This window comes from Lytechinus variegatus, chromosome 9 (genome assembly GCF_018143015.1).
Source record: "Lytechinus variegatus isolate NC3 chromosome 9, Lvar_3.0, whole genome shotgun sequence".
NCBI lineage: Eukaryota > Metazoa > Echinodermata > Echinoidea > Temnopleuroida > Toxopneustidae > Lytechinus > Lytechinus variegatus.
In genome coordinates this window covers 17445827-17463314 of record NC_054748.1, presented here as the reverse complement: position 1 = coordinate 17463314, position 17488 = coordinate 17445827, and the positions used below count along the sequence as shown (strand labels likewise).

General features: G+C 33.6%; 1 protein-coding gene across 8 annotated transcripts in view; it reads left to right on the top strand.

Annotated features, from left to right (window-relative positions):
- LOC121421102 (troponin I-like) overlaps window positions 1–13050 on the top strand; it is a 79666-nt gene extending 66616 nt beyond the window's left edge. For 4 of the 8 annotated variants that reach the window (XM_041615728.1, XM_041615729.1, XM_041615727.1 and 1 more), the window contains 7 exons: window positions 1709–1753; window positions 2977–3102; window positions 4234–4455; window positions 4800–4843; window positions 6013–6067; window positions 8571–8665; window positions 11516–13050. In XM_041615728.1, coding sequence (XP_041471662.1) covers window positions 1709–1753; window positions 2977–3102; window positions 4234–4455; window positions 4800–4843; window positions 6013–6067; window positions 8571–8621 — 543 coding nt within the window. In that variant the 3' untranslated portion in view covers window positions 8622–8665; window positions 11516–13050. The remainder of the gene's footprint in view (window positions 1–1708; window positions 1754–2976; window positions 3103–4233; window positions 4456–4799; window positions 4844–6012; window positions 6068–8570; window positions 8666–11515) is intronic. The other 4 variants (XM_041615731.1, XM_041615726.1, XM_041615725.1 and 1 more) reach the window with 3 other exon arrangements.
- Window positions 13051–17488: the final 4438 nt, after the last annotated feature.

Sequence of the window (17488 nt, the reverse complement as noted above, 5' to 3'; positions counted from 1 at the left end):
CTCACGCTGAGTAGAGTGTGACTGGGGACCAGGTGAGCTTTTCATGAAAGGACTTGTCCGACGTTGTATCCAACAAATTCCATTTTTTCTGACAGTTACCGTAGTAACTATGTTCTCAGCCAATCAAAATCAAGGAAAGTGGTCAGATCTGACAATTTGTCAGACAAAAATGTTGATGTAACTCTCCCCAGATGAGCTCCTGAGCATTTTGAGAGTAGATTTGTATGACCCTCTAAGTCTAAAGGCATTGATTGTTAGTATACCTTTATTTATTAGACAACATATATTTAGTAAATCAATGGGATGCACGTATTGCATATACCTATGCTATCATAGGTACTTCAAAAAGTTGAAACCATATTTGTTAGGCTTGTACCTTTTAGTGTGGTCTATTTTTCTTACAAATTTTCTGCATTCTGATCATATTTTAAAAATGGATAGCTGCCATGATATACCGCGCACAGTTTATGAAACTTGTCACCACTGATGAGTTGTCACTATTTAAATGTTACCATAATAACAGTCAGACTCCTCCCTGTGATTCTAGCCAATCAAAACCAAGGAAAGTTGTGGGATCTGACAACTTGTCAGTCAACAGATTTTGATAAAATGCCTCCCTGCATGCTTCAGAGACATGGGCATGGTATAGAGTACCGAAATGTGACGTTAGTTGCCATGGTGTCATGGCGGGCTGGTTCTAAACAGAGTCGCAGCTGACGATCATCTCTGTATTTGCAAATGACTTTGGCTCTTCTGAAAAATAGGTTGTAAGCGATCAAATTCCAATAGCAGCCATTTTCTCTTATGAGAAACACACGCTTTCATTTGGCGGGTTCATTTGTGTAGAACCAGGTCGCCATGACACCATGGCAACTGATGTCATCGCTTCTCTGCTATATTTCTTGTGGTATATTTAAGCTTTGAATAGTTCATACAAGGTCACTGCAGGGATATCATTGTGCTCATAGAGGGTCAACTATTAAATACCAGGTAGTTACAGATTAAAACCCTGAACTTGCAAATTGGAATATATGCTGTTGTAGGTAATTATTCTTGTTTGCTTCTAGCTGGAAATATTCAATTTCAGAGATTTTATGAGAATCTCAAGAATATTATTTTCTGTTTGTTCGTTTCAGCATCCTGTTTGAAGTTGCAAAGCACTTTTCTTGCACCTTATTCATTGTTGCATTTTTCATTTAAATTTCTTTGCATTCCATACTTTTTGTTTCCATGTTTAGTACACTCTTTGAATGTATGCACTTGATGAATAATTGTTTTTATGTTGATATATTCATTTTGTGTTACTGTATGTTCATATCATTTTCTATTTGGACCTGGCAAAATTTTTTATGTTTATAAGTATGTTAATTCTATGTTTTGTGGGTTATATTTCTTTTTCAAGCGAGTTATATGAAATATAGGTTTGATAGTAATGGTCATTGATTGTCATCATATATTGTGAATCTCCACATTCAGTTACAGATCTCTAATGTAAGTGTTATATTTGGCGACGACCTTGTTATTTTTTCTGTGAAGATCAATATTAAATCTGTTATAATGAATGATATTTCCAATATAACCTGAAATTCATCAAAAGGAAATAATATATCCCAAGATTCCTTTCTCCAATAAATCTTCTTTCCCATAATAAATCCATTGTTTTCATTGTTTAATCTTCTAACCTGTGTTTACTAACATTTTGTTTTAGGAACGTCGGAAAAAAGAAGAAGCCGAGAAGGCGAAACCAGCCGAGGTACCTATTCTTCACACCTTCTCTGCAATGCCTTTCCTCTTAAACATTCTTTCATTTTGTTAATCTTCAAATCATTCTTTTTGGGTTTTTTTTCAACTGGCCATGCCACTTTTCTAGAGTTAAATTGAAAAAAAAACTCTATTTAGGAGTAATTGGCATTCAAAGTTATTTGTATTATATCACTCTATTGCTAGTATTCATAGACTAGTAGTAAAATCAATTTATTTCAACTTTATACCTAACATATCTACAGCGAGATCATTGCAATACTAAATACTAACATCTAATGAGTATTTGAACTTATGGACCTAATAATATATGGCATTCAAAATCAGAATCTTTTCCTAATTACTGTATTGATTAAATTATGGTATATTTTGTTGTAAACTAATTTAGACATAGAATATAAACATAATGCCCAATTTATTAGATGTAATGGGCTTTTTAATATCATGATACTGTTCAAACTCTTTATTGTGCAAACTTGGGCAAGGAAGGAAAACCTATTGTAATACAGTAATAAAGACTGATTAAGTCCAGATAATGTGTGATTAACAATATGTCCCGACATATTTTATCCTATTTAACTCTCTTTTATAAGAAAATTCTATGCAATGCTACATGACTTTACCCCCCCCCCAAAAAAAAAAGAAAAATGCTGTGTAATTGTAAAATATCTATTTAGCAATCATTTCGCAAATTTAATGAAAAAAAAATGCACCTGAATTGATTGCCATGCATAACATTTGAACAATAACAAATTTCTTATGATACTGCATACACCCTAAAATTTCTTGGATATGTCAACAATACAAAAGGATTATACTTTGGGATGAATCAAAGATTTCATTTACTTAATAACAATGGTAATAATAATGATAATTAGTATTTCTTATGCTCACTTTCTAATGAATCATTACTCAAGGTACTACATAATTATAAAATGAACAAAAACACTGGAAATATTCACAAGTATAATCATCACTTAATCAACCTAAATTGAATTAAGGTTGATATTTTATAGAGTTACATTTTAAAATCTGATATTGATTCATCCCTTACTGTATAATCCTAAGACTCTATAGTTTGTATTTCCTTTTCTAAAGCTAATGTGAAATGATATTCTAATATAAAACTAATCCTCTTGATGACCTCACTATACCAACTGATGACCTTTAACCATGCTCTCTTTGCATATTAACGCTTTGCTTCTCCTATCTTAGCAAGCAAAGACAGATGCCGCTCCTGCAGCCGACGCTGCTCCCGCCGCCGCTCCCGCCAAACCTAAACCCAAACTTGGCGGCAAGCTTGGTAGTAAACTCACTGCTGGAAGAAAAAAGAATATTATGGTAAGAATAGTTGCCATGGTTACTCATGATTTAAACCACGGCATATTCATGCATGGAAATACTTGTAAATCTGTATTTTCGAGTCAACCAAAGCAAATACAATCTGATGACATGATAGTCAAATGCCAACAATTGTTTTCATGATTTCCTTTTTTTATCCATTTGATTTTAATCTTGCTCCTATGGTTAAATTTTGCTCCAATTTTCTTATCTTGTTATCAACAGGGATGCTAGTTATTAGGCAATAGCCTGAATTTAAGCTCTGGCATTTTATGTTCAGGCCATAGTTTAATCATTTTTATGATTTTCAGGCCCTCTGATCAATTCCAACTGGCATCCCTATATCAATACCCTGGTGTTAGAAGTTCCAACTATACTATTTAATAGGGAAGTCTTTTTTACACTTAACAATAACAACATTTGTATGAATACAAAAAACACACAATGTGAAAAGGTAATGGGGCACATTATGAGTATATCCTTGGGTCAATAAACTAGTAGTTATTGACCCTACGAGAATAAACTAATTTCTTGTATCCTAATGATATATTTACACAAATATATCCTTATCAAATATCCTGACTTCATGTGTGCGAGGAATGTATATAATGGACGTGGAGCTATAAAGTCTGGTTTTCTTACAAACAAATATGTATACAACAAAACAAAATTATTTGGTATGGGGGAATATTATTTTGGCAATTTTAACATTACTTATCCCTCTTCTATGATACATTATCTGCCATTTTTTATACAATCCTGAATTTTACAGTCATTAAGAGGAATATGCAGTCTACTCTTATTACATCGGTTTAAACCTGAAGACTTTGGTATATAACTAAACATGAGACAATAAATTAGGAGGAGTTGATGAGAAATTTAGTGGACTGATTTGAATTTGATTTCACTGTTATGAAGAAAAAAATCCTGATTTCTTTTTCTCATGATTAAATTTTCAACTTTTTAGGAAATCTTCAAATTTATTTCAAATCTTGATTACATTGAACTTGTTCAAACTGGATTGCATCTTTTGAACAAACCTGATTCCATCATTTGAAAATGATATCATCTTCAGCAAAGATTACATTATTTCAAACTTACTTCCATATTTTTACACGATACCATCAACAGCAAATGATGATGAAGAAAGCCCAAACCGACCTGAAGGTTGAGGCGGAACAGAAAGCCGAGATGAGGAATAAGTACGTCGAAGAAAACGTCAAACCACTCAGCATCGATTCCCTGTCACGCGATCGTCTCCGTGAGCTCTGTGAAGAGCTGAGCGAGCAGCTGAGGGATGCCGAGGGTAACAAATTTGACCTGGAAGTTATTATACGCAAGCAAGATCTAGAGGTCAGTAGGGTCATGTTCATTTCAATAATGATAATTTTCGTTTGTATCATGCTTTTTCAGTAGATTGAAGGTGTGCATTTTATGAATAAAACTGTATAATTACGAGATTGTGTTTATGTGTTTATCATGTTTGTTTTTAGAGTAGATAATGAGGAAGACTGGATGAGCCGAAGATTACATAAATTAGTATTGTTGGTTTCGTCTTCTTGCATGCTTGAAAGAATCTGAACTATCGTAAAGCACAGTTGCTTTTGATGAAGTTAGATTCAAGCAATATATTCATATAAGCAAATATAAATGTACTTATTATTATAACAATGCCATTTTTTCCTCTCCCCTCACAGATTGAAGACATGAAAGTTCGAGCTAATGAAGCAAGGGGCAAATTGTAAGTTTTAATTGTCTTAACATCTACATTAATATAGTTTTTAACGTTACAAATATGATGACTTTTAAGTACAATTGTGTACAACATTCCTTGATATATGGAAGTGAAAGAACTGTTGATTTTACACACTCTATATGCATGCGAAGAACATGGCCCTGGAAGGGCTGCGTGTATTACTCTCCGTAGGCAGAACCCCTTAGAAATCTTGTTGGCGGTAAAAAATAGAGAAATGTAACAAAAATTACCTATATTTTATAGTAATTTTTTTTTTGCTTGTCAAATTTATAGGGACCAAATTAACCTTCATTTTATAGTGAAAGTTTGAGGGGGGGGGGCTTGTCAAAATTTCTTCTTGGGACCAAAATAACCTTCATCTTGCAGTGAAACCTTTTTGTTTCACGTCAAAATTCCTTCTTGGGACCAAAATAACCTTCATCTTGCAGTGAAACCTTTTTGTTTCATGTCAAAATTTCTTCTTGGGACCAAAATAACCTTCATCTTGCAGTGAAACCTTTTTGTTTCACGTCAAAATTCCTTCTCGGGACCAAAATTATCCTTCATCTTGTAGTGAAACCTTTGTTTTTTTTTTGGGGGGGTTGTCGAATTTACATCAGCACCCCAAGTCCAAAATTGTTCCTAGGGCCCTGGTGAAGCATCAAATGTAGTAGTAGTAGTAGTAGTAGTAGCAGTAGCAGTAGTAGTAGTAGTAGTAGTAGTAGTAGTAGCAGCAGCAGCAGCGGCAGCGGCAGCGGCAGCAGCAGCAGTAGTAGTAGTAGCAGTAGCAGTAGCAGTAGCAGTAGCAGTAGTAGTAGTAGTAGTAGTAGTAGTAGCAGTAGTAGCAGTAGTAGCAGCAGCAGTAGTAGTAGTAGTAGTAGTAGTAGCAGTAGTAGTAGCAGTAGTAGTAGTAGTAGTAGTAGTAGTAGTAGTAGTAGTAGTAGCAGTAGTAGTAGTAGTAGCAGTAGTAGTAGTAGTAGTAGTAGCAGTAGTAGTAGTAGTAGCAGTAGTCGTAGTAGTAGTAGTAGTAGTAGTAGTAGTAGTAGTAGTAGTAGTAGTAGTAGTAGTAGTAGTAGTAGTAGTAGTAGCAGCAGCAGCAGCAGTGGTAATTTATTATTATTTCTTGTAATCATGTTATTTCACTATCAATATTATCATTTGTCTTTGATTAACAGTGAAAGACCAGAGCTCAAGAAAGTACAGAGGAATACAGACAAACCGTCTGACACGGTAAGATTAGGATCAAGTTGATATTAATTAAGAGATTGACTGCTATAATCTGTGATTATCATCAGGGCTTACTCAGGCTTATTAAATTAATGAAGATAAATCAGTATGCTAAGGCCTGGTCACACCGCCCGAACGTTTTTGGAGCGGTCGTGGAGCGGAGAGAAAAAAGTCGTCACCGCTCGCTACCGTTCACCATTTTCGATTTCGATTGTTTTTTTGTTTTTTTTTTTCAATTTTTGTTTTCAATTTTTTCTGACAATTTTTTTTTTCGACTCTCTTTCCCTTCCGCTCCACGACTGCTCCAACAACACTCGGGCGGTGTGACCAGGCCTTTAGAGATTGACTGCTAAAATCTGTGATTATCATCAGGGCTTATACAGGCTTATTAAATTGATGAAGATAAATTAATGTTAGGTATTGATTATCACAGTACTCACATTACAATGAGTAATTAGGCATTGAGTTTGGATCTTTGAGTAATATATTTTTGAACAAGTTTTTTTGTATGATATTATGACTGCAAAAAATAATCATGTTGTATTGCATTATTCAGGCATGATCATATAGATTATTTGTTTGCATGAATCATAGGAATTACTGGCAGATTAGAGCCATTTTTACTGCTTTACAATCTCAAATTGATTAGTTATAGAATTTGTGATTTGGCTTCTGGTTTGATAGAAAAGGAGAGGAAACAAATATTAATTTATTTTGTATTATAGCAAAGAGATTTCTGAAAGATATTAGAGTTTCATAGGAATGCGATTACTCCATTTATTCAACTTGATTGTTGTAATTTATTCATTGATTTACCATATGTTTAAAGCTAACAAGGAAACTATCATTCCTTGATGATTATTTCCTTTGAATGTAATGTCTAAATTTGAGTTTCTTGCATTTTAAAGTATGTCGTTTTCCTGGCTCACAAACGTAATATTCATTAAAATCGTATATTCTGATAGGGATCAACCGTATTCTAGTTTTCTTGTTAGCTTTACTCATACTCATATGCATGAACTATATTACATTTTGCATTTTGGTGCTATGAGCCATAGATTGCTTTGGATGTTGATTCATTTAAGGGCACCTTACCAAAAGTCTGAGCCACATCTGCTTATGCAGGAAACATGTAGCACCTCTTATTCTTCACAGTTTGTCGAAGAAAAACTGGAGAGGGTGCTGTTAGAAGAGGCATTTTGCCTTTAAAGGGAAAGTTCACCCTGACAAAAAGTTTATTGTAAAAATAGTAGAAAAAATAATGAAAAATTTTGCCAAAGGTTTGAGAAAAATTCATCAAATAATTAAAAAGTTATTAGAATTTCAATGATTTGATTTGTGACGTCATATGCGAGCAGCATTCCTACATAGTGAATGGTAAAAAATCAATGAAATGTCATTTTCTCAGAAAATTGAAAATGGTTTTCACTGTACCTTTTGTATATCAATAGACAAATCATTTCACACCCGATCATGAATAGAAAACAAAATTAAGTCACCAGGAACCATACAAAATTTGAAATTCATGCATTTTATATTACATAACAAATGGGGCAGCTGCTCGTTTATGACGTCACAAATCCAAAACTTTGAACTGTAATAACTTTCTTACTCTTTAACGGATTTTCCTCAAACCTTCACCAATATTTTTTATATTTTTTTCTGCTATTTTTCCAACAAAGTTTTCTTCAGGGTGAACTTCCCCTTTAATGAGATTCCTGATAAAAGACATGGTGTATACTTTTGACAAGGTGCCTTATTTTCATTTTATGATTATAAAAGCGCCTAAAAAGTGCCTTGAGCACTCTACAGAGTGGATTTGGTGCGATATAAGTCTAATTATTATCATTATTATAAAAAAAATCTAATTACCACCATTAGGTTTTTGGACTTTTGGACAAAAAAAAACCCCACAGGACTCTATGCATCAGAATATTATAATTGAAATTGTTAGGATGAAAAGAAAGTAATGTAATGTTTAGCCCATTGCCTTGTTTCATACAAGCAGAAGATTTCAGCTGGAAATAAATCTACATTTGGAAGACATATTTCATGCTGTGTCAGTGCAAGAATGACCCTTACGCTTTGCAATTGCACATTCTGCCAAGGGTATTTTTAAGTGCATACGTTGCACAAAAGTAAGGTGTTAAGGGCGTTCTTGCACTGGCACGATGATATTTGTTTTCACCAATCAAGTCTTACCTATTGATTGATTAATTTAGTAAATCCTATGGGATCAACTTGTGGCAGATAAAGATCTTGTTCCAAAAAAACAGCAAGGTGGATTCTAATTATCTATTTCATTTATAAAATATTTTCAGTACTGTAAAAATAAGATACATACTAGGGTTAAACCCAGACGTGTGCAGTATTTCTTTGATCGGTTTTCGATTTCTTACCTTGATTTGTAATCACTGCTTATTTTTTTACCTTCCCACAATGCACTTCCTGACTGCTCTGCCACACACTTACACAAACACACGAACACTGTTTTTGTCCTTGGCAGGAGGCTAGGTTTGATTTTCGCAGCTTGATCACAGCCCTAAAGAGTGTCTGAATTATGCATTGTGTTTAGTGCACGACATGCATTACATTGGCAACGTGAGTTCCTAGTTGTTTGGTCTTTTTGTTCATCTCAGAGCTATGTCAGCTAAATTTGTCAGGGAAATGGTGTTATTTGACAAATCAAAGTTAGTCATGGGCATCAATGTTTTAATTATTCAAAATATGCGAAACATGAATTTGTATGATTCATTGATTCATTGTGGAATATTCACAGCTCCTGTATTTTCAGTTTTTCGCATTGAACATCAAATTAAACCACAAATTATATCAAAATAATTTGTCATGTAATTTGAGTTGGAGTCGAAATGTCAAATTAGCAACACATTTCTTATTCATTAATTTGGGGTTCAGTTTATAAGAGTGAAAGTTCAGGATTCATTAAAATGTTTGTGATGATGAAAATTATAAGGGAATGTTAAAGGAATCTTCAGTGAGCAACACAAATGTGTGTTTTGCTTTTTTTCTTTGCATATGCGGCATGTGCATGACTAATTGTTATTTGGCAAATAAGACCATTATTGTGACAAATTAATTTTCATGATGAAAGGTTGAAATAGAGCTCTGATCACTTAATATTTTAACCTTTGGAGATAAAAGAATGGGCATTGTTTTTTTCTTTTCTGGCGGGTGATTAGTAGTTTGCTCATAAAGAGTTAGATTTGTGACACTTTGAAAACTTGATGAATCATTAGCCAAAATCGTAAGTATGGGCCATAAGGTTTATTTTTTGACAATCACAATGAACAACTTAGTGGCCTGTCCCAGTAAATAATAAAAATGATGGTACACAAATGTTTATGGTGAAATGCATGAATCAAATATATTTATAGACAAAACAGGTTAAATTGCCAATTTTAGAGTCAATGCTTTCTTAGTGAGTTGTCCTTTATGAACAGAGCTCTATTCTACCTGCTCAACAAGTTGATAGCTTCTTGTTTCATTTGTTTGTTTAATTCTGCTTCTTTTTGTTCACTGCATGTTTATACTAACTTTCATCGTGTGCCATCTTGTGGCAATTCGCACAAACTAATACCCCTTTCATTAACCCAATTATGCGGATATTATCTGCATAATTTGGTCGTAAAATCGGAGCAGGACCAGAGTTATCTGCACAATTTCGATGCTTCAATTATCCGCATAATAGTAGCATCGGGACCGGATGTTGACTTTATGAATGCATTTCCAAAGTAATGCGGATAATTGCCATGGTGCGGTCACAAGGTCACCCTTTTCCAGGGCAACCCCATCGGAGGGGGTGTGTGCAGTTGCCATGACAATTATCCGCCTTTTTCAGGGCGGGCGCTCGTAACAACAAGTGCAGATTATTTTCGGAGTTTGTGAATGCAATTTTTATCGAATTATCCGCATAACTCTTAGGAGGATAATTGGAGGATGGGTTTATGAAAGGGGTATTAGATTGATTTAGAGATATCTTATCTCTGGCAACTTTACACCTTGCTATCATAAGGAATTCAATCTTTTGTGTTTATATTTTTAATGTTAGTTTTCTGTGATAAAAAGTTAAATGAAAAGTTGAGAATTCAAAGTCATTTATTCATGCTGACATGTGTGCAAAGATCTTGCTCGTAATAGAACCTTCATTTATCTGTATTGCTTTTAGTAAAATTCAAATACCAATTCCACATTTGCTTGACTTTACATTATTGAAAATTAAAACATGAAAGATAATGTTTTATTTCAAGTTATGGCGACCTTTAATGTGCAAAAGTGAAATTTCAGACCAATGTTTCCCAACATATTTGGTATGGCTTTGTGTCCACGATTCTATCATGTGACAGTATGAAATATGCCATTGCATTGCTAATTTAATGATAAAAAAAATTATTGCTTTCCATTGATAAGGGTACTTTAATAAAAGTCTATGTTACATATTTAAGCAGGGAATCTATTCAGGGTCTCTGCATTGTATTGCTGCATTCTATATTTTTCTGTGTGGAAATAACACTGAGTTGGATTCCAGCAAAATATGTGACTTTGACTACTGTCTTATTTTTGGTTTTTTTATAAAATCAGTTATGCTCCCTAAGCTTTAGTAGAATTGTTTTGTGTGTCTCTATTTATATTTATATATTTCATCCCCTGTTATTTATTTTCATTGTGGCTAATCTTGATTTGTGAGGAAAATTTGTTTTCTGCATGGAGCTTAAAAGAATCAACAGAACACTAAAAAACACTGAAAATTGGTATTATAATGATTTATGGTTTGAATGCTTGTATCATGTTCAGTAGCCTTTCGAGAATCTATTCTTATATAAACCATTTCTTTCTGCATAATTTCTCACTTGTGTTGTGCATGTGTTGTGTATGTATGATTTGTTTGTTTGTTTTCACTTAGTGTTTAATCATGTATTTTCTCTCATTTTTATTTCATTATTTATTACTTTTTATAGTAATGTAGTGTACAGTGATGAATGCAATCATAACCCAAGTGTATTTTACAAATTATCCTCGTTATGAAAATAGCAAGCTTGTACTTAAGTTTGTGGGGCCTTCATGGTATAGTGGTTCTGGTAATAATCTTTTGATCAGAAGATCATAGGTGTGGATCTTAACCATGTGCATCCCGAAATAGATTATATCTATCTAATTGTTATGACTATCAATATCATTATTTTTAAAAAAGGTGTAATGCTCTCAAATTTCTTGGATAAAGCAATCCATGAAAAAGTAAGAATTGAGAAAATTGGAGGTCAAATGTACAAAAGGTTGATTGATTATTTTATGCAATTTTCTCTTCGTTACTACAAAAAATTATCATTTCAGATTTTTAAGCAACGTCATTCGCAGTTTGAGTTGAACTTTACCCAGAATGTGCCTGTGACTAATTTTGCTTTTGATTTGTTTCTTTCCTTTTAATCCTAACAGTAAACTAGGTTCTTTAATTCATCTCGTTCGCATCGTCATCTTCTTTATTCATGTGCTATTGTCTCCGAGACTTGATTGCCAGACCAATACAGTTCAACCAATCGGATCGCCCATCTCATCTTGTAGAGGCCTCCTTCATCCAATTGCATTTCATGTCTTATAAAAAGATATTGACAGCTACAACAACTCCCTATGTTTCCTCATGAGGTTACATATTCAGAGAAAATATATGGCATCTTAGAATGTTCCCCTCTGATGAAGATAAATATGGTGATTTCCACAGTACTTTGACAAAAGGAAGCGGGTGACATTTTAACAAAAATTGAGTTTTTATTTGGCAAACATCTTGATTAATTATTGATTTCCTCTTCTGGGTGAACTTTTGTCGAAAATAAAATGCATTTGGATTTATTTAAATGACAGAATTATTTGCTCTTTTACAGAAAATTGTAGTTTAATAACTTATAACTAATAGGGCAGCATCGTTGGCTTTGTTCAACTCGGCTCTACAGGAATCATGAATGAACTTTGGGAAGAAATCCATTTTTTCGTGGGTTCAGAGTTCATAGTAGATAGTTGTTTATAGCTACATATATATATATGTATGCAATTACCAGAGATGCCAACTATTTTTAATTGCTGTGTTTATGTGGGGGGGTTAATGAAAGGTATTGCAGGTTTTATGGAAAAATGTATTTTTCCCAAAATCACATTATCAACATACATGTATCTATTACAGAACAGTTGAAAATCCTGTTTTTCCAATCCAAACATCACTATTTCATCCCTCCAAATACTGCAAGTATTCCTCCAATGTTGGCATTTTCGAATAGTTATGATATTACAAAGTGCCTTATATAGAACACTACACCCTAAACTATGCAAGGTATTTATTTCTTAATGACATATAGTCTGGTTAATAAGGGCTCTTTGAAAGTGTTCGTACGGTCTAGTCCATGTACCTATTTCCTGCTTGTATTATAATCTACTTTGATGTGTGATGAGATTGTCTTTGTTACCAAACTTCAAACCAAGTTACTAGGCCATGTAACACAAAGGTTTGTGATCAATTGCAATTATTAAAAATGATTCTGATTGGCTCCTGGGCAGTGGTATGAACAAAATCTTCATGTAACCATGATCGTGATTGGCCACTGTCATTTAGCATTGATAACAAATCTTTGTGTTACAGAGCCCGGGAAAATTACAATAGGATATCGATGCAACATAATGTATGCACAATTTCATATGTATGTGCCAAAATCATAGCCAGATGGATGTATTCAGTACAGAAGTTGTATTCTAAAAAATTAGGGTTGCTTCGGGCTTAAGTTTTTTTTTCTCATGGTACCCGCTTGGTCAGACATGGCACAACAAATGACTCAACTTATCGTTGGCTGTTGGCCACAGAAACCTGTAATTTCTATATACTTTATAATTGGACTACCCTGCACCAGTAGGCAATAGGTTCGTCAATGGTTATGCTGAGTTTGAGGTCTGAAATGAGCAAAAAAAATCTTCCTTAAAAACTGCAAAAAAATTGGGTCTTTTTTTTTTAGTATTCTGAAATTTTGTTCTATCGGTCTACAGATTTTAAAGTTACAAACCAAACAATTTATCCTGTCTGTTATGTTTGTTGGTTAAATTATTGACTTTGTATTTAGGGGAAAAGGGCTTTGCTCTTTGTGGCCCTTAGTCTGAACACACCTTAATTTTGTCATTCCCTTGACTAGGAGTATCCCTGGTTCATTCAGACTGGGAAAAAATAATCCTGAGATAAGCAATATCTCACATACAATGCAGCTCAGTGTTATTGCAAAGCCAGGCCTACATACATGTATGAATAGCTCTTGTATGTAATTTTGGAGACTCTCTTTGTACTTGTATATATTTGTTTAATTTTGATTGGCTTCAGTATAAATACTTTGCCTATTACTGCCTTCTGTAGAAACTTTAAGCCATATTATTCACTGTAGTCCCATGTACTAACTTTGGATAAATGTTCAGTACTAGAATAGTACTGGAAGGAACAAGTGATCATTAGTGTACTGTATGAAATGTCACTACTGCCTTTGAACATTCATAACATTTACAAATCCTCTTGAAGATGACTGAGAAAATTTTCTTGTTGATATATCATTATCAGGGTATCTGCATAAAAGGTATTAAAGGGGAAGTTCACCCTGACAAAAAGTTTATTGTAAAAATAGCAGAAAAGATAATAAAAACTATTGCCGAAGGTTTGAGAAAAATTCATCCAATAATTAAAAGGTGATTGGAATTTCAATTTGATTTGTGACATGATATGTGAGCAGCTTTCCTACATAGCGAATGGTAAAAAATCAATGAAATTTCATTTTCTCAGAAAATTCAAAATGGTTTTCACTCTAACTTTTGTATATTTATAGACAAATCATTTCATACCAGATTATGAAAAGAAAACAAAATTAAGGCATCAGGAACCATACAAAATTTGAAATTCATGCATTTTATATTACATAACACATGGGGCAGCTGCTCGTTTATGACGTCCCAAATCCAAAATTTTGAACCCTAATAACTTTCTTACTCTTTAACGAATTTTCCTCAAACCTTCACCAATATTTTTTAATATTTTTTCTGCTATTTTCACGACAAAATTTTCTTAAGGGTGGACTTCCCCTTAAAGTTCATTGACTCCCGTTAATTATGGATGAGCAAATTCAGGGATATGGTCACATCCCATGTGCTAGTGATCAGCTTATAACAACCCCCATGCTACCCATTTTAAAAGCATTTGCCTACAATAAACTTTCAGTAAGACAAGATTACCTTCAAACTTGAAACTGGTATTTCTTATACAAAATGTGTATGTAATATTATTTCATAGGAACAGGTTTCCAGTTTAAGATATATCTCCAAACCAATCTCGGACTGAGAATGAAATCTCTATCACTCTCATGCGGTATTTTACATAAATCAGTTAGTTGATAGTGACCTTAACGTATCCTGTTCATGTTACCAGTCTATATATGTTGTATATAATTCTATAATAGAATGTGTGGTGATATGAAATGAAGCAGTATTGTACGTTCCTTTTTTATGATGTCATATATTGACCATAGATGGTTTTGACAACATGCACTCTGGTGGATCAAACAATCCAACCCCCCCCCCCCTCCTTAGTCACCTAGTCATGTCACTGATAGAACCCAATCTTCTTGACCTTGACACCAAGTCGTATAGGTCAAAGGTCAATAGATTGTGCACAGGAAAGTTCACAACATGCTTGAGAGATAGGTAGATTAGGCAGATATACAAAAAAAGATATCCAGCTTCAGAAGAAAAAGAAACAAATGAAGATTGCATGCATTATCTAGTTTCTCAATAGAGGCTATGTAGCATACTGTCACCTGATGTTGGTCACCTGATATTAGACCCCTGATATTAGTCACCTGATATTGGTCATCAGACAATAAGAATTTGTTTGCGAAGGGCACAAACATTCTCCTTGCTAGTTCTAGCATTCAGTGCTTTATGATGTCTTTAGGGTATACCAGCTAATGTAGATGTCCCCCTACATGATTGCTGGGTGACCTTTGACTCATCAATCTTGATCTTCTCATGACCATTACATGCAAATGACTTACCAAGAACAATTTACTACATGTATCAAAAGTGGGTAGAACAAGAATTGTTCAGGGCAAGTTAAAATCAATCACATCCTCTGTATGTGTGATTTCACAGTGACTTTCCTTAGGCGTGTGTCACAAACCCTAGTGATCAATCATACACTGATGTGAATGATTGTTTACACTTGCAACCAAATATATATTTTGTGTTATGGGCCCTGATCGCACAGTGTATGAAGAAATAGAATGAGAAAGGGAAGGGAGGAATATCAAGAAGGATTTCTATTTTATGGTGAGGTGAAACAGTGCTCAGAGCTTTAATATAAGCCTTTGCTGGAGATACTTTGCACACATATAGAAATTAATCAGTTATATATGAACATGGATAGTCTATTCAAGTTTTAAGGGGAATATATCCAGGGTAATTTGTTTCATACACTTAATGAAATTTGTTATAATTTAGGATGAAACCAGATTTTATTTCACATGTAATCTGATTAAGATATTTGAATGGTGCTTTACTTAGTCAGTCTTTTCAACTCTTAGAAATCTTAACTTATTGTTTTTTTTTGTCCTTTGCACAGCGGGCTTTCGTAGGGGAGATTTTCTTTTTCATTTAGTTCGTGAACTCTAGGTGGAAGCATTTGTGTGCATAGAAGATTAATGAAAAAGGGAAAAAAAGACTTAACTTTAGAAGAAGAAAAAACATTTTGTTGCTTTGTATTGTAGAAATCTATTTATTGATTAATTTCTTGTTTTTAACTATCCAGTATTTATTGTACATGTAGAGTTTTGTTATAAACAACTTATTATGCCAAGTGTATTAATGAGAAAGTTGATAATGTGTTTTCCATCGTAATGCAATATGATATTTGTTGTAGAACTAGTCTTGTTATATTTGTATGTAATGGGTATTGCGTACCACATGTCCTGTCTATTGTGTTTCATTTCATATATTTTCAGTTTGATATTTTAGCTCAATTTAGGATTATGTACGTAGAAAACCAAATGTTTCAGAATCGATGAGAGATTTGAGTGATTTTTTTTTCTTGACGTGAGCTGTAATTTTAATTGCATTGGACAGATTAATAATTTGTGACGAATATTTTCTCTTCCACTCTTTCTAATTACTTCTTTCTGATTTTATATATTGTATTTTATTATCCTTGTAAAGGTGATTTCAAACATTTTCTCTTCATTATTTAATCATTTTGAGATGCATTTATGTTTTGAACACTAAAAGAAGAGTGGATAGTGAGGCTAGTGATGTGAAATCAGTCTAATATCTTTGGAAAGAAAGATGAGTTGTATAATGACATCTGTTAACGTGATTGGTCAAAGTTTTCTGTATCTTTCATGTGCTGTTTGTGATTGGTCAATCATGCTACATGTTTGACCAATCAGAAATTGTCTTTTAAAAAAGTCGAAGAAACTAATATAAAGCAGAATAGAAAATATGTAATAGATGATGAGAATTATAGCTTGAAATATTTGGTGACTCGGTAAAATCCATGAACAAGTGATTAGAATATTAACGTATATATGAAGAATTCTCGGCTCAAAATAAGTATTACATTATTTGTTTAATGTGTGTTGATGATACAACTGTTAAATATGAGGAAAAGTTGATGACATCTTATGGGGATATCTTTCCAAGAGATAAACATTTTTTGCCACGGGTTAGTTTACCCAATGCTGATTATTTCATTTGCCATATTGTAAATTAGAATTGTGGAGGTTCTATTTGTACTCCCGCAATGGGAACTAGCTTTTTTTGATAAATAAAATGGATGTCACCAAACTTTTCTAATATGAAGAAATTTTATTTTCCGATTTCTTTCATATTAACCACACTGAGCTAACGAAAATTAATCGATCAGATGTTTGTTTTAATCAGAATACTCAAAATGGAATGTTGAAGATGAAAGCAAACAATTGCTTGGAAAGTCGAATGATATGTATACACAACGGCATAATCAATAAATGACCCAATAATACAAATCCATAATCACATATTGTTCGGTCTGTAATTTTTGTCCAATTTGTGATACCATCCACCACCCACATTACTCTCAGATATATTGATTTATACATGCATCTACTTGGTCCATACAAGCAGTTGGTCTGATACCCACCAGGGGCCGTGTCATAAAGCTGTTCATAAGTTAAGAGTGACTTTAAGAATGACTGATGAACCTTTCTTATGCGCTTAAACCATCGCCAATGAATCTACCACTTTCCACAAGAAAGGATCACCAGTTGTTCTCAACGTCGCTCTTAACTTACGAACAGCTTTATAAAACACCCACCGGGTCAAATTCTAAATTAGTATAATGTCGAGTTGGTCTAATTTCAAGTTCAC